The following is a 26,104-nucleotide window of genomic DNA, read 5'->3' as shown; positions in this document are numbered from 1 at the left end:
AATAAAAAGTAATTCATAAATGTAGGTTATTGCATCCTTTTTCTTTTTAAGTAAAATATCCAGTAAGTGTTGTCTAGACAGTGGAGCCGACTCATCCAGGCACCTATCTGCCGATTTTGTGCGTATCGTCTGCAAAATCACTCTGCCCATGCCCAGAACCAGGAGATACGGCCGTGAACGCAGTCCTGTCCGCTGCGTCCACACGTAAAGAACTCTTACTACAGCCTATGATTTCAGGGTTGTTCCAAACTCAAGGGCACTCAGCCACGTCTGAATCAAGCGCTGATTATCTGAAAGTTACTTGTTTTCCTGCCGTATCTCTTGCTCCAGCTACAGGGCTAGTCTAAGTCCTGATCAGTAGTAATAACAGTCTTGTATGCATGCTATAACATGTGTTTGCAATCATGAGCAAGTGTAATAATGTATGTTTTGTTCAGTTGACATTAAGATCATCCTAATAAATGTATTTCTTGAAAAAAAAAAGTTTTATCATTAATGCCTGGTGACATTAATTCAATTTTTTTTTTCCTGTTCATTCTTTTGCAAATTTATTGACCCACATAGGTATTGTAGGTGTCCTGCAGCGTCTTGTGTAGTGGAGCACAGCAGACCTGCACACGTATATAGAGATCTGTGCCTTGCTGAATTCAGGAGTACACAATGCAGAAATACGTGCATTTAATACTGAATGCAGGTTGTGCTCAGGACACGGGTCTTGATGAATCAGGCCCAGTGAGAGCAGACATTCCGTGGGCTGGACATATATTCATTAAAATGCTGTCTTTAAACTTTTTTTATGTTGCGTAAAGTGTTCCTAGATATGTGATTCTCGCATGAACTGGAAGGTGAAGAATATGGCTCTATAAAAGTAGGGATGAGACAATTTTTACCAACCCAGAGTAGCTGCAAAAATCAGGACCTGAGTGGAAATGGCCTTGAACCCCAACACAGAGCAAGGAATGCCCATATTAAATGCTCCCTCTCCATCCCTTTATCTCAGTTGAATAATCTTGCTCGGGTGAATGAAATCCCGTTTATTCTCAGTCACCTGATGCTCCTATTGAGTACTTAGCGAGGAATCCTGTCATTCCGTCCAGTGCCTCCGATTGACTGAAATTCTGTTCTTCTGCATACGCCATTTTGCTCTGCAAAGCCATGCACTGCAGCAGAAATCTATGAGTGACTGCCCAAAGCAGGGAGGACACTACCACCGAAGAGGCTTTCCTGTCTCGGGTATATTGTACTTGGTTAATGAGGCCCATAAACTCCAATGGAACAATACAGCTAGCCTGGAGAATACTCGCTTTCCATTAAAAAGCAATACCTTCCCAATACATCATCAGATGCCCTTCTGCTCCACGGGAGGTTTCTGTCCTCCCTGAGCTCGCCTTAGGACACCTACGTTATGGTTTGACAGGTGTACCGCAACAGTCAAACTCCCCACCTGCCCCTGTTCTCTGGGCGGGTGTAAGTGTAAGAACACTCGTTATAACGTAAGTAATATGTTAACGTAAAATCCCCTTTAAAACACTCTCACCTTGGTCTGTGTTTCTTTCACCATTTCATCTTCAATCTCTAGCTCACTGCCCAGAGAGACCCACGGTCTGGGGACAGGAGGCAGATAGGAGAAATCCTCCGCATCGTCTTCCTTATCCTCTTCATCAGTTGTGGGCTCTGGGGGCTACAAGGGAAAAGAAATAATATAATACAGAACATACTATTTTCTTCTATCTTTCTAGTACATGGAATACTGTACCGTCTAATATTAGGAAACTTTTTATTAGTATTATAAGATTATAATCTACATTGAAAGGTACTTTAAACATAATGTTCTAAATATTTAATACCTTAAAGGGATTTAGAGTAAACATATGTGCTTACATGCAGGATTGACTCCTTGGCTTCTTCTGTAATGACCAGATAAAAGTTTTGACCATATCGAAATTCTCTATCAAAGACGAGCAGCAAATCTTCCCCGGGATAATCCTAAAAACACAAAGAGAAAATTTAAATAAATGTTTTACCTTAAAATTGCTAAATGTAACCAATTTGTTTTATTGTACAGTGTACTGGGCAGAGTAGTATTTTAGTAGGCAGCTACAAGTTACACAAAGAGTATTTCTCACATTTAGAAAATTGATGGTAATTTCCCCATGTTAAGTGCATCGGTGGCAGATATTACAGGAAGCAGCGGCAGCAGCTGCTAGCAGACCCAGCTGTGACGCTATATTCTGCCCGGGATTTAAGGGCCCTTACTCCTTATCTTGGGATTGCAGAGACACCAGCATCGCCTACTGAGCAGTTATAGACTTTGTAACTTTGTAGCCACCGGATTATTAGACAGTACTGGTAACACATGTATGTGTGGTGGGTGTTATTAGGGTTGGAGAGTTGTGAGAGGGGGCCCAGCTCAGATTTCGCACGGGGGCTCAGGAGCCTTTAGCTCAGTGTTTCTCAACTCCGGTCCTCAGGGCCCCCGAGCAGTACATGTTTTCCATATCTCCTTGCTGGAGCACAGATGTATTCATTACTGACTGACACAGTGTAGCAGGTGGTATAATTATTTCACTGGTCACCTGGCAATCCTGCACTGTTAGTGGGTCCTGAGGACTGGAGTTGAGAAACACTGTTTTAGCTACATCACTGCAATGCAATGATTGACACAACTCTGAGCTTAAAGTGACCAGTAATAGACAGGAGTTTTATCCTACACACCATGCAAAATGGAGATGAAACAGTGCTCAGTGCATATGGCCTATGTACAGGAGATGAGTTGTCTCCCAGCTCTATGTCACAGGGGGAGCAGTATATATATATTGCAGTTGCTGTGAGACTGACATCACTTGTCCTGCCTTAACGGGGTTGTCGTTAAAAGAAAAAAAAAATTACAGTGTTCCACGGGGAAAGAACTGACATTGAGGCTGTACCTCCCCTATGACCAGGGCTACTGTACCTGTTGTAAAAAAGACACTGTATAATAAATGTGTGTGAGTGTATATATATGTATGAAAATAAATAAATATATATATATATAACTGCACTCTCAGCTTTCTGACAGTACAATATAGATGTGGGAGGAGCTACAACAAACTGTAACGGAGTTGGCAGCTAATACTGTACTATAACAGCTTCTGCGGAATGTCGTGTTACCACTGAACAATGTATTTTATCATCATGGTTCATATTTGAAAATTCTAATGTAAATGTTTAGTGTCCCTTTAACTGCTGATAATTAGCATCACAATTATGTTTATGAAAGTAGCTCGCAAAAACACACGTCCGTCATTAGTTTTACCGTAATAACAGATTTGAACGGGCTGAAATCAGAAACGGCAGCTCTGCTCTTCAGGTCACCAAGGATTTCTTCTTTTTTCACGAGTTTGAATGGGTTGTCTTGTGTAACGTCCTCATCGATTTTACAGTGGAAAATCTCCTGTGTCTTTGAGGTTAGAACCAGGGGAATAATATATTCTGGGTGACCTGCGCACAAATAAGTATAATATTCAGCGTTATCTTGCATTATTTGTAATGGTTTGGCAAGGAATATGACTTCCTTTGTAGGTCTCAGTACATACTGTATTACTCAAAAGAGCTTCAAAAACACACAAAAGTGCCACATGTATGAAAAACAGTTATGACAAAATAAGTCATAAATAAAACTAAACCAATCAGTATTTTAAGAGAAAAACTGGAAAGTTTTGGTTAGTGAAAGGGGTGGTAGAAAGCTGATAGGTCGGTGGACTTTGCAGATTGCACCCCTGAGATTTTACCTAGGCCCTCTTCTAGTTTACAAAGTCATCTTCCAGGAGTGAAGATTAGGCAGATTATACTCTCTGGTCCCATCGCTTACCTTCTGTTGGACCTCAAATAGATTCCAGGCTGTCATGTATAAGGATCATATTTAGTAGATCCATCTAGTCATACATTGGCTAAGGGCGATAACCTTCAGACCAATGTAGGACCTTTTCCAGGGATGTGCTCCATGATTTATCTTTAGCCCAGCTAATGCTTCCATGGGAACAGAAATCCTGATTGTGGATGTTCCACAAACTACATTGCTAAGAAGCGCAGGAGCCAGCTCCGCAGGTGACTGAACACCTACAATAATTGTGCTGCTGAAGTCTCTACCTATGTCTATACTTGGCATTTTTCAGTCATATTGGGGGAGGGGGGTAAAAGGATCACCCCAATCATTTTAAAAGTTGGCTCTTATTTTAAGAAGTATTCCTGGTGGTCTCCTCCACTTGGAGATCTGGTGAACTACCGTACCACCCTGTTGTTTGTAATACAATTAACCTTTGTACTACAGAGAAAATGGTTTCTTTCTAAACTGGTGCCACATCCACATTTCTGTGAATGTGAAAACTACGGATAACCGCTCTCAGGAACACTTATCATATACAGTAATCTGTACTAAGTGCTGGTGACCCTTTCCATCTTCATCTACCAACCACACGACGTCCATCTCCTTACCCATACATCTATTTGTGATATAAGTTTAGACTCTGTATAGGTGTATAATTAAAAGATATATAATTTAATACTAGAACTGTGAATATCCATAAAAACTACATGAAAGAGGAACATCCTCTGTGTGACATATCTGGTGATTAGGAACATAACACCCACTATAATGAGTAACAGAACCCATCCAATGCTTGGAGCCTGGTTTCCTACCCCTGCTTAGGAGGACAAGAGTTAATGTAATAAGAGACTAAAGTGAAAGGAAGTTGGACGCAGTGGCAGTACAACAGGTCCAACTATTCTGCCAAAACCTCGGTTATTTCTGTTCAAACCAGTTTAGATTTTGCAAAAAAATAGAAACAAACAATCAGAAATAGTCACAATCCTGTGATTATAAACTGTATATAGAATGTGACTTCCCCTGGACTTCCTACTGAACACGGTCACAATAAATATAGGATACAGGAGATGAGGAAAAACAAGCTACAATAAGATAAAGGAAGTAATGACACCTACTAAGTATATATATAAAACTTGCTACAAGTGTCTGTAATCTCTCTGCTACCTACTGGGTGTACTTATCTCACCAACCAGCCTATTTATAAATCCTTAACTCCTCACTTTCGTATTGGCTAGTTATGAAAGCCCCCTGGCCAGCGAAGGCCACCCCCAATGATATTTTCGCCGTGGCCTCCGGCGATAGCAAAATAAAACAATTTGTCCCTTTTTAAATAAAGCTTATTCTAAAATCTAGTTTTACATTATTTTTTTTTCTACAACTTTATTTATTTTTGCGAAGCTGGAACTCCCAATTCCGGGCTTCCAGTTCTACCGCTAATGACGAATCACGCGTGCACTGAGGGAAACTGTACTGCCTCCTCTTATTGATGCCAGCCAGTATCGCTCAGATGCCCATGCGAAAATTTATTGATGAATCACATTACAAGCGAATTCGCTATCTCTTCAATAAGCAACAATAGAGAATCACCCGGCATTGTAAATAGGCTCCCAAGTTGCCTTAGCAAAACGTATTTAAATGAAAGATCTTACAATTGCTGGAAGGGACACTGCGATAGGTGATACATATGTCCCAGTGTCTAACGTTATACTATAAAGAGCGGCAGACAACTGATCTGCCATGTATTGGTGGTCTGTATAGGGTCACAGATGAAAGAAGTCCCCTCTGGTCCCCAGCACATGATGTGTGATACAATGTATCTTGTTTGATCCCGGCTGCCCTGGGCAGGGTAGAGTAATGAGAAGGATCATCTAGCTTCTGGCTGCTACACACACAATACAATGACACTTATGTTGTCTTCTATTGGGAATTCTGTCTGCTGTGTGTCACCGACGCTAACCTGGGAATGACTTGTTAGAAATGTCATCTGAATGTGCTCAAACTGGCACCTCTGCCCGGGAGGTACAAATGTGGGATCTATTAAAATGAACCTGTCATCCTTAGATCTATTAAGGGTCCCTCTGTTTGATGTTTTGTTAAAACAAAAGGTACATTTGTATTACCAGTTTTCCCCATATATCAAAGCTAGAGTAATAAGAGCCATCTTTCTTTTCAAACTATTGGAACTCTTGTGGAATCAGTTTCCTTCTCATACTTTGCAGAAAACTCCAGTTAAAATGACTATTGTAGCGATCACACCCTTCTGTCCACAATGACAGAACCTTGGCGGCACCATGTTCAGGAATAACTCACATACTGACACTGATAACGGGCCATTCTCCAGGCATCGCACCCTGGATAACTGGACACACAGCACTGTTTTCATAACCCAGCAGAGCCGTGGCCGGGCTCCTGTCAGCTTTATCTACACACCGTACTAAGGGCTGTATTCATTTGACATAGCGGAGAGAAGTTCGGTCTAATCATATAATGACACTATACGCCACATTGGGACAAATTAGTAAGGCTGAAAAAGACAAAAGTCCATGAAACTATTATAAGTTCTTGCTGTGTTGATCCGGGGCTGTGATGGTCAACGTGACAGAGGTGGAAGACCGCGTAGAGGAAGGAGGGAGGGCACAGTACACTCCCTCCTCCTCCTCCGGGAATGCCGTGGGAACTCCCTGTGCAGAAGAGGTCACATGATGCGAAAGTCGGCTGTCCACGTTCTGATAAGATCAGGAGCAGCTGGCTGGTGGGCTGCAGATGAAGGCTTGGGGAGCCACCGCTGTTCCAGAGGAAGATAAGGTAAAGCCATAGTAAGACACTCAACAATTTTTCCTCACGGAAAAACCTCCCTGACCCTTTAAATGGTAAGCAACATAATTCTCTGGATCAATCACCCCCATAATAATTAAAGCTGGAAATACCATTTCTTGCAAGAAAGTCATACAATCCGCTTTTAAATATAATTAGAGAATTGGCCATAACTCCTTCGATTAGTATAGAATCCTTTCATCTATTCCTAATGTTTTCTGGTACAGTGGATGTCCACTTGTCACCTGCACAGACCTGGCTACGAGGAGCTCACTAGAAAAATCTTTGCACTGACCTTGGATATATTTCTACATATTAATTAGGTCACCTCTGAGGTGCCTTTTTCCAAAGTAAAACTCACAATTTGACTTATTTAGAGTAACCTAGTGGTTCCCAAACTTCGCGGCACCTTTAGAGTCTCCATAATTTTTTCAAGGCACCCCTCCAAAATAATTCCCAAGAAGTCCTGTTTTTTAAGTATTTCATTCAAAACAATGTAATAAGTATTTAGATCAGGACAGATATACTTAGTAAATTGTTTGCAAAAATAATATACATAAATCCATGGGAAAATAATCCTTCATTCACACACTGTGACAGTGTTGCGGCACTCCTGGGAGCCGTAGCGCACACTTTGGGAACCGCTGCAGTAACCACTTCATTTTATATTCCAATCTCCATATGGGCACCACGGTGGCTTAGGGGTTGGGCACTTCTGCCTCACAGCACTGGAGTCATGAGTTCAATTCCCAACCATGGCCTTATCTGTGTGGAGTTTGTATGTAATCCCCGTGTTAGTGTGGGTTTCCTCCGGGTTCCTACCACACTCCAAAAACATACTAGGAGGTTAATTGGATGCTATTAAAACTTGACCTTAGTATCTCTTGGTCTGTGTGTGTATGTTAAGAAATTTAGCCTGTAAGCTCCAATGGGGCAGGGACTGATGTGAGTGAGTTCTCTGTACAGCGCTGTGGAATTAGTGGTGCTATATAAATATATGATGATGATTCCCTTTAAATAATAAAGTTGCCGACTACTCCTAATTCTCCCATGTCCTTCTTGAAGGCAGATAACTCATTTTATTAGCCTTTGTGGCAGCTGCCTGACGCTGGGTGCTGCTAATCAGCTTACTGTCTACTAGTATTTCCCGATTATATCCCACCATAGTATAACAGTTAGCACGGACTCGGTGCATGACCCTAACTTCATAAAAACTAACCAGATTAAGTTGGCATGACTGCAACCAGCCCATGCTGACACAGTGTTATGACTTTATTGTCCAAAATATATTTCTGGATTGCATCCATTGAATATTCCTTCAAACATTTTGCCCACAGCTGGTGTTACTTGGTCTGTAATGTCACATTAACACTTTGAGATTTCAGCACATTCCTTTGGAGGTGTCAATCCTTCAGTAATTGCCTCCTTACAGAATGAGAGCATTACCTTGACAAGGGATCATTCACATCCTTAAAAAAAACACCCAGGGGACAGCTAAAACATATAAGCTTTGAGGTTTGGAACAGTGGTTGTTGCCAAATATGGTCATGGGTTCAAGTGATGCCACATTCTGGCGATTCAGGTTAGAAAATAATCTTGACTTCCGCATACAGGATTGTGACCATAAGTGTTATTAATAATAGTGTCAGCATACTACACAGTGCAGTACAGATATTGTATTATATTAGATATAATATTCCCTATCCAGGCCCGGCGCTCCCATTATGCAAGGTTAGGCACTTGCCTAGGGCTCTGGAGGGCGCCACAGAATGGTAAATTACTTTAAAACTGCACGGCGACCGCTGACCATACCTGTCATGGCCGCCACACAGCATTCAGATGCACGGGGAGGGGGGGGAAGAGGCTATTGCTCACCACCGCCACCTCTCTGCTCTGTCTCCTCCCCTCCACTCACTAGTGTCAGTGAGTGGAGGGGAGGAGACGGAGCAGAGAGGCGGCGGTGGTGAGACAAGGTAAGGAAAGACGGGGTGAGGGGAGGAGGGCGCCGATTTTTGCGGGGGGGGGCGGCGACTTTGTAAAAATGCCAAGGGCGCCATGGACCCTAGCACCGGCCCTGTCCCTATCATGGCCACAAACACCACAGCCAATAACCCTACTGTCATATCTTTGTATGTTTCATCCAACATTCTAAAGTCTACACAGTTTCGACACTTTGGTTCGGACCTGAATCCATGGCCCCGGCATTGTGTGCCCCCGTGCCACTTCTAATCTAACCTATATAGAAAATGGACAACATACCTTAAGTTAGAAACCAAAAGTAATAGGAATTCTGACAAACGATTTAAACAGATTTCTCTGGATTACTTTAGCAGACTTCCCCTGTCTTAGCTGTGGTCAGTGCTCCAATCAACCAAGTTTCAGTATAATTCCAGTACTCTACTAAGAAACACATAGTAACTTGCCTGAGCTGGTGGATGCTCCCGAATCTTCTTGCTTTTTAGCTAAAAGTAATAAGAAAGCATCAGCCAGTACTTGCACTGTTTTTGGCTTAGTATGAAGAGAGAATTATCAATAGACTAATAGTACTAGAATACAAGAATGAATTATTCCCCTGGCTATCACTGTCTGGTTCATTAGAAGTTCCCCTGCCACCCTGCGGACTATGTCCTTACCGGCTGACAGTACATCTCTGTTCTTACAGAAATTACACATTATGTACCCGGCCACACAAGACATTCATCGTACCTCGTGTCTCATTTTTATTTTCTGGGTTGTTTTGCTCTTTTGTTTGTGGTTAGGTTATCAAAGTTCACTGTGGGACTTTACAAATCTTGGTTGTATAATTGATCCTAATGTCTTACAATGTCCTGTTCCAGATGCCCAAGGCCACCCCCCCCCCCCCCCCTCTTCCCACACACACACAATCTGCCTCCCCCTACTACCCGATTTCACAGCAGAGGCAGAGATAACATAGATAGATAGATAGATAGATAGATAGATAGATAGATAGATAGATAGATAGATATGAGAGACAGAGATACAGAGATAAAGAGACAGAGAGATACAGATACAAAGAGACAGAGAGATACAAAGTGACAGAGATTTACAAAGTGACAGAGAGACAGAGAGACAGAGAGAGACAGAGAGAGATACAGAGAGACAGAGAGAGAGAGACAGAGAGATAGAGATACAAAGAGATAGAGAGAGAGAGACAATTGTAGAGAGAGATATGATAGACAGATAGACAGACAGACCTCCCAAAATCTTCAATTCAAAAACTGTGATAAATTAGTCCGGATCTTCCAGCACATTATCACACTAATTATCTACCTTGGCCACACCACCAAATCAATAGGCCGTGCTCCCTATACCTGCAGTAAAGCGGGACTGACAGGTGATGAGTATACATATAGGCTGATTTTCTGAATATTATTGAGCTATAACTGCACTGCTCTAGAAAGCACAACCAGGAATCAGAAGGAACAGTGTAATGAGAGTTACCGGAGTTCTTTGTTTTTCTCTTTGCACTCCCTGTTTTCTTGTCTTTACTCTTTGATCTTTGTGAAGATCCCCCCCGGGAAGGAGAGCCAGATGAATCCCGGGTGGACTTTGCTGCAAAATACACAGTATGTGAATATACATGACGTAAGTGTTCTGTTGCATTACAAGCATAACTCTCCCTCTCTTACAGAGACTACCTGAAAAAACACCCCGAGAGCAGCCAAAACGACAAAATGTGACCAGATCAACGATGAGGGTGAATCACAGATAAAGCAAATTATATGTCCTGTCTTGTTATTGTATATATTTAACTGTATGTAATGTTGAAGTCAGCAAATAGGATAAAGTCATTTCAATTAATATCTAGCAAACTTGATCGTCTTTGTCTGAACATTATGTGTAGAGCACGCTACGGCGTGAGGAAGCGTATCCAGCCGCAACACGTGGCAATAACAGGTTTTACACATTTACACACATTGACATGAACACACTCATTTGTAATTAGTACACATTAATTGTAGTTGCAACACAGTTATTTATGTCGAAATGCAGCAATATTTACGGTTAATATTATAAGTTATATACATGTTAGTGAAATCAAAGGTTCAGGTTACAGGAATATGTCATGTTTAGTATCATTTTAATCCCCTACTTATCCTCTGTTGTCCGGTTCATTAGCCGAAGAGATCGCACATTGCATATTCTAGATGATAAGGAATAAATGTTTAAAATGATACTGTCTGTGTAATGTAAATAGACTAGTTTAAACTGAATTCTTGGCGGGAAAATCAGAGTGCATCCCCTGGAGAGCTGACCCCCACCTTTGGATATTTTCGTTTGAACTGGCCAATGACCTGCATTACACTGGACCCTCCTGAAGCCTGGACCAATAGAAGCAAGCCACATCATCTGCATTGTTTTACTGTATTCACTGACTGTATATAAGCAGGGGCTCTGGACCTCGTGGACAGTCTACTTGACCACAGCCTTCAAACCTGAATGACAAAACTGAAAACACCAATGTGGTCAGTTAATCGGGTGTTGGACCCCCAGAGTATGACCAGAACAGCACTTATGTGCCATTTCATCGAGTCTACCAAAGTCTGGAATTGTGCAGCAGGGCTCCAGAAACATTCCTCCACAAGGAAGTCCCTCGGCTGAGGCCGGGATGATGGTGCTAGAAAACGCTCTCCATGGTATCATCCCAGAAAATACCATAAATGAACAATTGGCTTTGGATACGGTGACTGAGAAGACATATGGATAACATCCGTGTCATGTCCATCAAACCACTTGGCAACCACAAATGCTCTGTGCAAGGGGCATTACCAGGAAAGAAATGCTGGGGTTAAGCTGATCGCTCAGTAGCGGCTAATGTTGACCTTGCCTTCAAAAGGAATAATTGCACCCAAACTATAGGGCGGCACTATTGTTGGAAGGAGTAGTCAGTTAGGTTAGCACCACACATGCAGCCCTCCGTATACTGAGAACATGGTGAAGGATGATTCTTTTTCACATCACTTCCTGTATAGCTTAGCGGTCCATTTCATGTATTACCAGGTGGGATTAGCAATGCATGCACTGCAACCTGGCTCTCCTATCCTCTTGTGTTGTCGCTGTGACTATGATTAAACTGGCTGCTTGTTTCTCAAGTTGACATTTGATTTGATCGATGTAGAGTTGCTGGCCTGTCTGCCTCACACGTCACATATAAAGTACAGATATCATAATCATGCAGTATGTGCACACATCACATATAATGTACAGATATCATAATCATGCAGTATGTGCACACATCACATATAATGTACAGATATCATAATCATGCAGTATGTGCTTCCAACCACTGTTGTCCTTTCTAGATGATGTGTTTTCCCCACAGTTCAAAGCAGCCATCACTATTCCGACAGGCTAAGCCACTTGCGGCCACAGTAAATTGGGACTAATTGGGGATATCTAACATCAGATGCATTCTTTGCAAAAAAAAAAAAAAAAAAATCTGCATTCAAATGTATCAGTTCCATTACATCATACTTGCCAACTCTCCCGGGAATGTCCGGGAGACTCCCGCATTTTGCGAGAGTCTCCCGGACTCCCGGGCGAGTGGGGCAATCTCCCGAATTCTGCCCACTTCACTAGGAAGTGCCCCACTTCCTTGTGAAGTGGGCAGAATTAGATCCCAAATGCAGCGATTCCCGGTGAATCGCCGCGATTTTGGCCGTCCCGCCCCCCTCCACTGGCTGGCTCCCAGAAGGGAGCTGAAGAAAGTCGGCAAGTATGCATTACATATAACATGTGTTTTAAGCTGACGACATAAAAAAGAAGCCCTGTTGTATTATTATTTCACTGTACTTCTTTGGTGAGCAGAGATGTAGCTCAGCACACACAGAGACCTCCCAACGCTCTCAATTCAAACACTGGAATAAAAAAAAGATCATGACTGACCCGATCCTCCCATGATATTATAGGAATATAACTGCACTGCTCTGTAAAATAGACACAGGAGTCAGAACAAACAGTGTAATTAGAGTTACCCGAGTTCTTCCCTTTTCTCTTTGCACTCCCTGTTTTCTTGTCTTTACTTGGCGACGATCCCCGGGAAGGAGATCCGGATGAATCCCGGGTGGACATTGCTGAAAGATACACAACAGTTTATGACAATACATGGAAGTGATCTATGTTACATTAGAGGCATAATCCACCATCACCTGCAGAGACGACCTCTTCAATAAAAGAATTTGCAGTGTATTTATGAAAACTCAGTGTGATGGACAACTCTCTATCGCTGCTTGTTACCACAATGAATCTTTCACACAATTTGACAAGGATATTTGTCAGGGCAGTTGAGTGATGCTCAGCTCCCCGATGCTGCTGGCTGGCAGCGTTAAGAGGATTATTACCACTTGTCAGGTCACTGCAGCGTCTCTCTCATAGTTACCTACTCTCCCGGAATGTCCGGGAGACTCCCGAATTTTTGGAAGTTCTCCCGGACTCCCAGGAGAGCAGGACAACATCCCGGGTCCTGCTCACCTCGTTTGTGAAGCAGGTGGGGGCGGGGCTAAACGCATCATCCTGGCCCGCCCCCACCCACCGATAGGCTGAAATGGGCAAAGATTGACAGAGGGCGTGGCCTAACAGGGCGATTCACGTGGCCAAGCCCCCGAGATGGAGCCCCCTTCCGGACAGCTGGCTGCAAAAGTTGGTAAGTATGATCCCTCTGCGCCTGAGTGACCTGGCAGTTCGCTATTTTCGCTAAATATTAAAAATGTACAAAAAAAATAAAATATATACGAAAAAAACCTGATAATTTGATTAAAAAAAAATAATAAAAAAATATGGTAAATAAAGAGGCCCAATGCAAAAGCTACCACCAGCGACAGCCTTCACCGCCCCGGGAGATTTATTAAATAGGGAGAAGCCCTTCAATTTACAGCTTTTCTTTGTTTGTTAAAAAGACCCCTAAGACAGCAGCCGAAAAGTGAACAGAACAAACATAAATCACAGATACTTGAATATATATTATTTCCAGGCTATAAGAATATGTACAGTGGTGGAAATCAGGGTGTATACAGGGGTACGCCACACCGCCACTTCTCCCCCAGGTTTCATTGTAATACTATCAAATTCCATTCACTTACGTTTTCCATACCGCCATTTTTAAATTTCCACGTTGATCACTGTGTATGTGTATATAGCGTTCCCTCTTTTGCCTCTAATCCCCATTTTGTCTTGACTTATGCCTCCGTTTGTGGAAATTCTAAAGAACTCTTGGGGGAAAAACTCTCTCATATATATTGGGGGCTATTTACCAACGCAGTAACCCATAGCAACCAATCAGCAATTAGCTTGAAAGTGACTTTTCACCTTAATAATAGATTTACAAAATCAGCAAAATTAGAGATCTTCCATGTTTAAAAGATGGGGAAAAGGAAAGGTATACAAATGGGGGATGAAGACTTCACATGTGAAATAGGGACAGGTAATAAGTACGGGACTGTTGGCAGTGACGCTGCAGTAAACAAATAGTATTTCTTTATGTTTAACAAAGAAACATTATGAATATGTCCCTTATACTTAGGTGGTTACAGTATAACAGCTTACTGACTGACTGCCATAGACGGCAGGTGATGATTACCTGTTTCTACAGCTCCATCATGTGGTCAAAATGGAAAATACATCTAACCATATACTTTTATATACTACGGTTAAGTAGAATTCATTGCAAGCCTTACAAGTCTCACATCTGACCTTTATCAAGTACAGTAAAGAAAGGAAAAGTGAAACCATTAAAGAAAAAGTGAAAGCAGCTGTTCTATAGAGTAATACCACCCCCAATTAAACAATCGAAAACAAATATATATAAAAAAAATGTGAACACAAAAGGGGTATATTTACTAAACTGCGGGTTTGAAAAAGTGGAGATGTTGCCTATAGCAACCAATCAGATTCTAGCTGTCATTTTGTAGAATGTACTTAATAAATAAAATCTGATTGGTTACTATAAGCAACATTGCCACTATTTCAAACCCTGAGTTTAGTAAATATACCCCAAAGTGTCTAATTAATAGACTAAATTATAAATAATATTAAAAATTGAAAGATAATTAAAAAATGACCAACTTGCTTGTTTAAATATAAACTTCTCATGTTTGTCCAATCATAATTCACAAATATAAAAACAAAAAGGAACCATTTGCTATCTTAAAGACCATGTGCAATTTTATAGAATTATAACACATTTCACATATATAAAGTCACTAGGATCCTAGTCTATCCTCTGCCGTACTCATCTGAAATAATCAAGAAATTTTAACACTGTAGTTACATTTTCCTTTCAGTAAAGAACTCATAAATATTGTTACATGACTCCTAATTTGTAGATTCCATAATATTAAGCAGTCATATACGTATGTAGAGAGAGAACCAGTCTCTCTATCAGGGAGTCAGTAATAATAATCACCCGTAGGTGTACATTTAATTCAAAAGATATAGGTTTAAACCAGGCCTGTCCAACCTGCGGCCCTCCAGATGTTGTGAAACTACAAGTCCCAGCATGTCCTTCCAGCTATCAACAGGTAGTCTACTGGCAAAGCATGCTGGGGCTTGTAGTTTCACAACATCTGGAGGGCCGCAGGTTGGACAGGCCTAGTTAACAATCCCGCAGCTTGCACTGTTGGTTATAGACTCAAAATGAATTTTATCGATAAAGATAGTAAATATTTGGGCAAGAGTTTGTTCAGTAGAACAGTTCAGGAGGGACACGTTGTTGTCAGCCGAAAAAATTAAAATTGTAAACATGGAAAATGCAGCCTACAGTATATTCATTGTACTTGGTAACTCTCTTATGGAACTAAATAGGGGCTACTTAGGGATGATCCATCCCAGGCACATGATTCCCCCTTTATCAAACCCATCTGCTGTAACCAAGACAAATTATTATTATTTCCATACCAGTGATGTCTAGTGGAATGTAAAACAATTGATTGACCTGATTCTATCGATCCTCCAGCTGGATATCCCACTGGAGCCTCAATTGTTTCTTCTCCCACTGGGAGCCCCCTCGACTACTCACCATCAGGATAAACTGGCTAGACATTATCTCGGCAGCGACATGCCAAATTGCATCGGACTGGGGGCAGCAGTCTCCCCCATCCCTCCAGGACATAGTTAATAGAGTCTGGCAGACACATCGCATGGAACATATGACCAGCATTCTTCGTAATGCATCAAGATCCTTCACCGAAGTCTGGGACCCATGGCTCTCTTACTATCAAGCTTATTCTCCTCTCTCTGGACTCCACACGGTTTCCTTTGTCCCCCCTCATAATGCTTCCTACTTCATCATCATCATTTATTTATATAGCGCCACTGATTCTGCAGCGCTGTACAGATAACTCATTCACATCAGTCCCTGCCCCATTGGAGCTTACAGTCTAAATTCCTTAACATACACAGAGAGAGAGAGAGAGAGAGAGACTAGGGTCAATTTTTAATAGCAGCCAATTAACCTACTAGTATATTTTTGGAGTGTGGGAGGAAACCGGAGCACCCGGAGGAAATCCACGCAAACACGGGGAGAACATACAAACTCCACACAGATAAGCCCATGGTCTGGAATTGAACTCATGTCCCCAGCACCGTGAGGCAGAAGTGCTAACCACTTCGCCACCGTACTTCATATCTCTAACTTCCTCTTGTATGGACTTAGCCACTGCATTTATCGGTTTCCTCTTCCTCTGTTATTTTTCCTCTTCTTCTTCCTTTTCCTCTCTAATCCTCTAAAAATTATTGGTCATTCATTGCATCTGAAATAAGGTCACCCCTATAATGAGATGTTTTGCTACTACACTGGTTGTAGCTACTGTTTACACCACTTATCTGCACAATTGTATCTCTAATGCCGGTTGTATTTCTATTTTTTTGATCTTGCAAAAATAAAAAACTTTAAAAAAAACAATTGTTTGAATGTAAAGCAATTTGTGATACTGTCCATGGCAACCAATCAGATTCAGCACAGTTAAACATCTGAATGGTTGCTATGAGCAACAACAACTCTCCTACATAGTTGCCTGTGGGAGTTTTCATAAATGTCTCTCACTATATTCCTCAGTAATTACATCTTCCAATCATTGCTGGTTCCCTACATGTGAGAGTTCAGACTGCTTTGTTCCAGATCTGATGTGTACTAGTTGGTGGATCAGAGACTTGGCAGAAGTTTATAAGGGGTAAATGGATACCAGTCATTCTTAGTACCAGAGCACTTAAGAAGGATCAGTTTCCTTATATATATTTAATACCTGTCACAGTACCATGACGGGGAAATGCTCCAGATCCAAAGTGAGTACAGAGAATATATAATCATTTACTTCAGTCCTTGTCCCAGTGGAGCTTACACTCTATATTGATCCATGATCCCAGCGCTGTGAGACAGCAATACTAACCACTGTGCTACTTATATAAAAGCTCATTGTTGGCTGATTGCTGTGGTTCAGTGCAAATGTTGCACCTAAATTCAATGTTACAAAATGAGCACAAGAAAACGCCACACATTTTTATCATACCACTCAAGTGATATTAAGATGACATCCACCTGTTTATGCGGCGTTCCTCCAATCAGTAGCCAGCTTTCGTTTAACATGTAAAGTAGAATAACCTTTTCATGTACTGCTTTTTTCTTGTGAATATAAATTGCATATATTAAAGTTACTAAATTATCTACTCATGTAAGTGTGGGCTTTCTCAACCCTCTTCTTTTCCTACTTAAAATATTAGATCTTTTATGTATTTATTTGTTACTTTGTAACAACAATGTTGATGCTCCTTGTATAACTATAATAATTCAGAGAAGCTGATGAGCTCATTTTCAAGCAGCAAACAAAAATGTTGCAGATTACTACTAGAGTAATTGAAGAAAGTGAAAAATAAATTAATAAAATGAGCGGACATCTCCTGGAACCGTTTTGACATTTATACCGTTACATTTATCAGGCAGTCAATAGAAACATGTTGTTCTCTTCAGTTCAATAGAACACAGCTGACTGCATGGTTAGTGAGTCACACACAGTCAGGTGTATTCCTGCTTCAATAACCTATAAATATATGTATTCACCTGTGGAAAACGCTTCCACTGTAATTAGTAATATTGTTATCTCTGAGATTCAGTTCACAGAAGTTATGTGCCATTTAATAAAGGGCAAATTCATTATATACACAGTTAAACCTTTATTTTATGTTTTTCAAGGCAATGGGCAAAATTGGTGTATACTGAGGGGGCAGTCAAGAAACACTGAAAAGGTCAGCTAAAATAAAGAATAAAACAAGGTCATTCGTAAATCAGCGAATTGGTTCAGTGCTTGTTCCAGCTGAGTGTTTTCAGAAATTATATTTTGAGAAAATACCATATTCTTGCAGGCACGTCTATGCATTAATTGCCAAATGTTTCTAATTTCCAAGATTAGTCACTGTAAACAAATTCAATTATTTTATTCTATATATTGAATGCAATTCTCTTTACCTATTTCTATTCTGTAGGCTTCACTGAATGTAAGTATTTAAAGCGGCACCCACAGGTAGGGTGGGAAACTCCACCTTCCCAGGGTGACATTCATCGGAGCTGTGTGTAACTTTACAGAGTGGGGTGTGAGCAGGAGGACCAATCAGAAACCAGGATCTTCATGACATCACTGAGGTTTCTGATTGGTCCTCCTGCTCACACCCGTTTCCGCAGCCATTTAAATTTGAATACAAATAATGGCCACAGCTATTTGAGAAAGCGGCTTTAACATACACAAACAGATTATAATCATGTTCAGTGAGCATGTCATAATGGGAGTTGTGGTATACAAAGATCGAGATAGACAGCACAGTGCTGGACATGCTGTTTTGTATATACCCAACAGCTATATGTCTCTAGAAAATCTATTACAATAATGGCCAGGGGCGCACGCAGGATTTTTAAGGAGGGGGTTCCCCCCCGAAAAAAAAACAAACTATAGATATACATATCGGCGGCACTGTATTGTACAGCAGCTGCGGCGCTGTCAAAAAAGCGTCCGCGGTGGACGCTTCTTTGACAGCGCCGCGGCTGCTGTACAGTACAATGCCGCTACGTAGGAGCATGGTTTAGCCCCCGATCTCCTCGGCGGGGAGGGGTTTCTGGAGAACCAGAAACCCCCCCTGCGTGCGCTTCTGATGGCTACTACGATAGTGGACAAGGAACATTTTTGACTTGTGACAAAAGGAAAATTATCCTTATCTTTGTCTTATCTGAGCAAAAATGTAATTCTTTACAAGGCCCACCACTCACTAGCATTGCCTTAAATGGGAGTCAGGACATTTGAGTGCTATAAGCAATGCTGGGTTGTTTCAGGGAAGGCCGTTTGAGGCAGTCTAGCACTTCAGCAGCATTTTGCATGTCCTCGGGAAAGGTGCCTGAGTCATCAAGGAAAACAAAGCATAAAAAAGAAGTAATTTTGCATCTGGGCAAAACCATGTTGCATTGGAGGGGGAGGTAAATTAAAATGTGATGCCAGATTTATAGTTGGGTTAGGGCATGTCCTAGATTAGCTTTAAATTTCAGTGTAAAAATAAAGCTATCAAGAATTTGTGTGCTACCTGAAAAAGCAGCCAGTATTTACTTATGTGTAAAATAATAAACTAATTTGCACCCCTTGCACTGTAACATGGTTTGTCCCAGTGAATATTTACTCCTTTTTTTTTGCCTTACTTTCCTTAACGACTCCGGCCCATAGTGTGAACATGTCTCTTGTCAGCGGTGCTCCACCGCAAAACTGCATACTAGCATTGTTGGGACAATATTTTTCAATTGGAAAAGTAAGCCTATAAGTTTCTCCGAAAGGATAAAGGACTTCTGGGTAATTTTTAGGGGAGGCAATTTTGCATAATCACACCCCTCCTTCATTCTGATTGGCTGGGCTGGAAAAACCCGCCACCCAACCGCATTTGGCTCCGCCTCTTCACTCGTTTTGTTCGGCGTCTTGGACCCAAATTTGGATTTGGACTTGTGCTGCTAATGGGCCCGATCGCTCTCCCCCCCCCCCCCCTGGATCCGCCACTGATAGTGGGCATGTAAGTCATGCCCCGCCCACCGGGATTTTAGATCACTCCTATACATTGTTCTGTCTATCTGTAATATCCAGTCTTGTTTTATTAAGGTGTTTGTTCCCAATTGTAATGCGATCCAGAATATGTTGGCACTACATAAATAAGTGTTGACTTTGATCCACCCGCAGACAGATCCATCTAAGCGCTGCAGTATCTCATTGGGTTTCATTTCTTGATTTCTATTGAAGGTGCACTAGACACAGTTAGTGACAACACTTGCTGGTTATTAATACCGATTGCAGGTGTAACTACTTTTAACTCTGTCCTGATTTTCAGTAAGATGAAAACTTACCCTATTTCATCAAAATATTTTCATAGATTATTTAACATGATCATTGTCCAATAAGTATAAATGATACAAACGTTTTATTGTAAAGTACAATCACAACTAGAAAACAAATAATACATCATTCATAGACCAGATACTATGCTGTAGGGATTTGTTCTGAAGCAAAAACACAACGTTTGGTAACCACAGTTGGTGCAGCCGAACACTCATGTGACTTCCAGTAGGGGTGAGTCATGGTAATTATTTTGGGAAGCCTGTTTCTTTATAAATGGAAAATACTTATCAGGCTTCACAGCTGGATATAAAATGGCATGACCTTATTAGAGTGATACTTATTGAAAACAAAATATATACAGTTTGTAATCAAAACACCAATTAATGGCGGCTACCGTCCCTGTACATGAAGAAGGTCCACTAGCGGTATAACGGTGAGTTACCAATGTACATGAGTAACAAATTTTAACAAAGGGTACTGCATTTGTCTAATAATAGTAATACATGGAGTGTAATATCAATGAGCAGGACAGTAAGTCTGCAAGATTTATACTAATGATATTCTATTCAGTATTTCTGTTACTAGAGGGTAATAGAGACTGTTGTAGATAATTAGGAGTTCTCCAGGGATGACGTTCTGTTTGTCTCCTTAGCTACAACTGTACACTTCAATCTAAGAAAGCAAAGAGCTGGAAAATGCAGAATGAAAGGACAGGAGAGCTGATCCGACACATCAGAGAGACTAAAGGGCTCCTGTAGGACAAATCGGAGAACCTGATGAAGGGCAGTCTGACAAGGCAGAGCAACGGACAGCGCCGGTCTGACAAGGCAGAGCAACGGACAGCGCCGGTCTGACAAAGGCAGAGCAACGGACAGCGCCGGTCTGACAAAGGCAGAGCAACGGACAGCGCCGGTCTGACAAAGGCAGAGCAACGGACAGCGCCGGTCTGACAAAGGCAGGGCAACGGACAGCGCCGGTCTGACAAGGCAGGGCAACGGACAGCGCCGGTCTGACAAGGCAGGGCAACGGACAGCGCCGGTCTGACAAAGCAGAGCAACGGACAGCGCCGGTCTGACAAAGGCATGGCAACGGACAGCGCCGGTCTGACAAGGCAGAGCAACGGACAGCGCCGGTCTGACAAAGGCAGAGCAACGGACAGCGCCGATCTGACAAAGGCAGAGCAACGGACAGCGCCGGTCTGACAAAGGCAGAGCAACGGACAGCGCCGGTCTGACAAGGCAGAGCAATGGACAGCGCCGGTCTGACAAGGCAGAGCAACGGACAACGCCGGTCTGACAAAGGCAGGGCAACGGACAGCGCCGGTCTGACAAGGCAAAGCAACGGACAGCGCCGGTCTGACAAAGGCAGGGCAACGGACAGCGCCGGTCTGACAAAGGCAGAGCAACGGACAGCGCCGGTCTGACAAGGCAGAGCAACGGACAGCGCCGGTCTGACAAGGCAGAGCAACGGACAACGCTGTTCTGACAAAGGCAGGGCAACGGACAGCGCCGGTCTGACAAGGCAGCGCAACGGACAGCGCCGGTCTGACAAAGGCAGGGCAACGGACAGCACTGGTCTGACAAGGCAGAGCAACGGACAGCGCCGGTCTGACAAGGCAGGGCAACGGACAGCGCCGGTCTGACAAGGCATGGCAACGGACAGCGCCGGTCTGACAAAGGCATGGCAACGGACAGCGCCGGTCTGACAAAGGCAGGGCAACGGACAGCGCCGGTCTGACAAGGCAGGGCAACGGACAGCGCCGGTCTGACAAAGGCATGGCAACGGACAGCGCCGGTCTGACAAGGCAGAGCAACGGACAGCGCCGGTCTGACAAAGGCATGGCAACGGACAGCGCCGGTCTGACAAAGGCAGAGCAACGGACAACGCCGGTCTGACAAAGGCAGGGCAACGGACAGCGCCGGTCTGACAAAGGCAGGGCAACGGACAGCGCCGGTCTGACAAGGCAGAGCAACGGACAACGCCGGTCTGACAAGGCAGAGCAACGGACAGCGCCGGTCTGACAAGGCAGAGCAACGGACAACGCCGTTCTGACAAAGGCAGGGCAACGGACAGCGCCGGTCTGACAAGGCAGAGCAACGGACAGCGCCGGTCTGACAAAGGCAGGGCAACGGACAGCGCCGGTCTGACAAGGCAGAGCAACGGACAGCGCCGGTCTGACAAGGCAGGGCAACGGACAGCGCCGGTCTGACAAGGCATGGCAACGGACAGCGCCGGTCTGACAAAGGCAGGGCAACGGACAGCGCCGGTCTGACAAAGGCAGGGCAACGGACAGCGCCGGTCTGACAAAGGCAGGGCAACGGACAGCGCCGGTCTGACAAAGGCATGGCAAAGGACAGCGCCGGTCTGACAAGGCAGAGCAACGGACAGCGCCGGTCTGACAAAGGCATGGCAAAGGACAGCGCCGGTCTGACAAGGCAGAGCAACGGACAGCGCCGGTCTGACAAAGGCATGGCAACGGACAGCGCCGGTCTGACAAAGGCAGAGCAACGGACAACGCCGGTCTGACAAAGGCAGGGCAACGGACAGCGCCGGTCTGACAAAGGCAGGGCAACGGACAGCGCCGGTCTGACAAAGGCAGGGCAACGGACAGCGCCGGTCTGACAAAGGCAGGGCACAGCGCCGGTCTGACAAAGGCAGGGCAACGGACAGCGCCGGTCTGACAAAGGCAGGGCAACGGACAGCGCCGGTCTGACAAAGGCAGGGCAACGGACAACGCTGGTCTGACAAAGGCAGGGCATAGGACAGCGCCGGTCTGACAAAGGCAGGGCAACGGACAGCGCCGGTCTGACAAAGGCAGGGCAACGCCAATCTGACAAGGCAGGGGACAGAAAGAGCTGCAACAGAATAAGGCAATCAACTTAAGGGTCCCCAGTGAGAAAAGGCAGTCCCAGTTTGGCAAAGTACAGTACAAAGGTTCCCAGTAACGCAGAGTGCTGATCGGACACACCAACCAAACAAGCAGGCCTCATACATGTAGAATGGTCCGAGCGTGTCACACATGATAGCAGGAGAGTATGCAGTGAGGGCTGGAGGACCTATTTATTACAGGAGAACACGCACTGTGTGTTTGAATAGTATATGAAGCCTACATATTCCCAAGTGTCAGACCACAGTGCATCGTCTCCTGAGCCAAACCAGTTCATTATAAATAATGACAACTACAAAGAGACTTTGTACTTATCTCATGCTCATCCAGAAGTCATTGAGCAATGGGAATGAGTCAGGAGCAGGAGAGATTTCTATGAATAAAATACAGAAACTGGAGTTGCTCAGCTCGGCTTCTTCAAGTTTCTTTAATCAGTGTAACCATAAAGACAACAGAAAAGGGAAAATAACATAACATAAACCTAACTAGCAGCTCTCTTTTCTTTTTGTTAGGGTTAATGGGGGACACCAAACATATTGAAAGCAAAGGCCACACAGGTGTGCCACATACGATAATTAAGCCAATAACATTCCAGCATTGTCAGGTTGACGTATAGCAATGCGGCTCTGGTCTCTGTAATTATGGCTGGCATTGCTGCAAGAGGGAATTTCAGTGGCTTTGAGAGAGGGATGATTGTTGGGGTTCATTTGGCAGAACCTTTATTAACCAAGACTTAACTTACTGAAGCTTTATGAGCAACAGAGTCTAAAGGAATGTCTGTATGGATCTCCGCGGGAAAAACATCAACAGCAAAGAGCGACAGTGAGCGAAAACACATACGCCAAGACCTTGATATCAAAGCAAAACAAGGGAGCAACTGAAGACCAACTGTTTGCACCAGTTCAACCAGTGGCGCAAACAGTGAGTTTCACCAAAAGCGCCACAGATCAAGATATCATAGTTGGGTTGTAGGACTTAAAACACTCATCACACTTGGCAATGAACGCTTGCAAGTTTATTTGGTGCAAAGAGCACAAGCAATAGACTAGGTGGTCATATGCACCATACATCACTATATTTTCGTGATAAACGGACATGTGCACGTGGCACCAACCTAGAGTAGGAAGACTGCACTGTATTTACCATATCAACCAGTCAATCCGGAGCCCCAAACTACCTGAAATTACACAATGGTGTTAATACTAGGAGGAGATAACTACTCAGGTTTTTCATCCCAGATTAAGCTCCTTTTGAACATCAGTTGCTATAGTACAATCCCATCATCTTCAGACTTCAGGAAGTCATCCTCAGCAGGGGGTCCGGAAAGATAAGGGCCACTAATCCTGGCAGCCAGAGTAGCGAGGAGCTCGCCATCTAATACACATCACTCATGTTGGGTATGGGAGATGGTGCCCTGAAAGAGGCAGAATGAGAACTGGACTGTAGCTAATAGCTCATAGTGGAGAAAAGATACCCACGGAGGCTTTTGAAGTATGCTTAATTTCTGGGCCGTTTTCCTCTTTACAAATCATATTGCGATGTACAGTGTAATGTAATAAGCGTTCATAAACTTGCTGCAGCCCTTTGGTGATTGCTGCAGTGCAGAAGGCCATATGTAATTAGCAAATAAAAGCAGCCAGTTTAGAATCTGGCCATAGGTTCTCTTTATCAGAATATAAAGTTTGATGAGATTATATATTAACATGGTTGTGTGGTCAAGTTGGCGAAGATACACAGGGGAACTATTTGTTAAGAGAGGGCTGAAAAAACAATTGTGAAACAGTGAGGCTGAAGAGAGAAGACCATAGGAATTTAGCATGATAACCAAGGCCAATGGTACTTCATAGGTCTAAGCATGGTGATAAGTGTATTCCAAATACATGGAGTTTTTCCATTCACTGTATTATTTTACTTACGTTCCTATTTATTAAAGACGATAGGGCTGAGATAGAATATATCCTATTGCCATATTATACTAATAAGATATCGCTGGAGATACTGGCCAGGAGCGCCAAGATTAACGTACTGCTTTACTGAGCCAATCTCCAGGGACCGGCGCATGCACAGTGGAACTGAAAGCCTGAACTTTCAGTTCTACTTGTTGGACAATAAATACGTAAAAAAAAGGTTTTCAAAAAGAAAGACTATAAAAAAAAAAAAAAATATTCTTTACAATAATTCCCATGTGAAAATATGCTTCATTTAAATAACAAAGCATTTTTCCATTGAATTTCGCCTGTTATCAGCATCCTGAGATGTCAATAGTAAAAGAAGGATTATGCTGCAATCCTTTTTAAATAGGCTTTTGCAGGAGAGACCCGGCAAATCTTTTCTCCAGTGGGGGCCAGTGGTAACCCTTTGATAGATAGGTCGAAGTCCTATCACCAGCGAAAACACCCACAGGGCTTTTCTCGGTTTATTAAATATACTGCCGAGTCTTTCATGCTGCTTTATTAGGCTGGGTACTAAAGGAAAATTCTAACAATGCGATATTTGTAGCAATTTTACGACAAAGAAAAAAAAAACAAGTTCCAATCAGCATGCCGATTCACGTGTACACACTAACCACGTTTTACCAGATCTGTGCTCTTCATCTGTCATAACTATTGGCTAAAAAGATGGTGACTCTGCACACTCCACAGAGATCTATGGACACTGCTGGTCCTGAGTGCATACACACTGCAGAATTGGAACAACATCGTTCCATCTTTGCATGAGATTTGTAGTTCAGCTTAAGATCCTGTAAACGATACGATGCGCTTTGGAACGATAATCATTCATAGTTGCAGATTACACACTAATGTGATATTAGGCCAACCGGTCGTTTATCGTCTGATTGGCCCGATTATCAGCAGAAAATACTGTAGTGTGTACCCAGCCCAGGGGCAACAATGTTCCATTTTCCTGCTTAGATGAGATTCTTTCATCTACATTATACAGATTATAGTTTATCAGTTGATAAACAAGTACTGGTGATGTGGGGAAAAAGACTGGACTTTATTCTTAGGACTGAAATTGTATTAAATAGAAAGGAATAAAAGGGAACATTTTAGGACGACAGTCCATGGAAGCAGTTCCCTGACAGAGGTCACAGAGCCAGATACTCAGATTGTGGTCCAGCACTGAGTTACCAGAACCTTTATTTTGAGTGTGTGGAAATTCCCCTCT

General features: G+C 43.1%; 1 protein-coding gene across 2 annotated transcripts in view; it reads right to left on the bottom strand.

Moving 5' to 3' along the window:
• The window catches only part of DNAI3 (dynein axonemal intermediate chain 3), a 66,102-nt gene that overhangs the window by 33,644 nt on the left and 6,354 nt on the right, over positions 1–26,104 (bottom strand). For both annotated transcript variants that reach the window (XM_075182019.1, XM_075182018.1), the window contains exons 2-7: positions 12,676–12,774; positions 10,142–10,252; positions 9,103–9,141; positions 3,296–3,480; positions 1,882–1,986; positions 1,538–1,681 (exon numbers count right to left, since the gene is read on the bottom strand). In XM_075182019.1, the coding sequence (XP_075038120.1) occupies positions 1,538–1,681; positions 1,882–1,986; positions 3,296–3,480; positions 9,103–9,141; positions 10,142–10,252; positions 12,676–12,772 (681 nt within the window). In that variant the 5' untranslated portion in view covers positions 12,773–12,774. The remainder of the gene's footprint in view (positions 1–1,537; positions 1,682–1,881; positions 1,987–3,295; positions 3,481–9,102; positions 9,142–10,141; positions 10,253–12,675; positions 12,775–26,104) is intronic.

This window comes from Mixophyes fleayi, chromosome 8 (genome assembly GCF_038048845.1).
Source record: "Mixophyes fleayi isolate aMixFle1 chromosome 8, aMixFle1.hap1, whole genome shotgun sequence".
Taxonomy (NCBI): Eukaryota; Metazoa; Chordata; class Amphibia; order Anura; family Limnodynastidae; genus Mixophyes; species Mixophyes fleayi.
The sequence above is the reverse complement of the archived record's forward strand: the minus strand, read 5'-3'. Positions and strand labels throughout refer to the sequence as shown.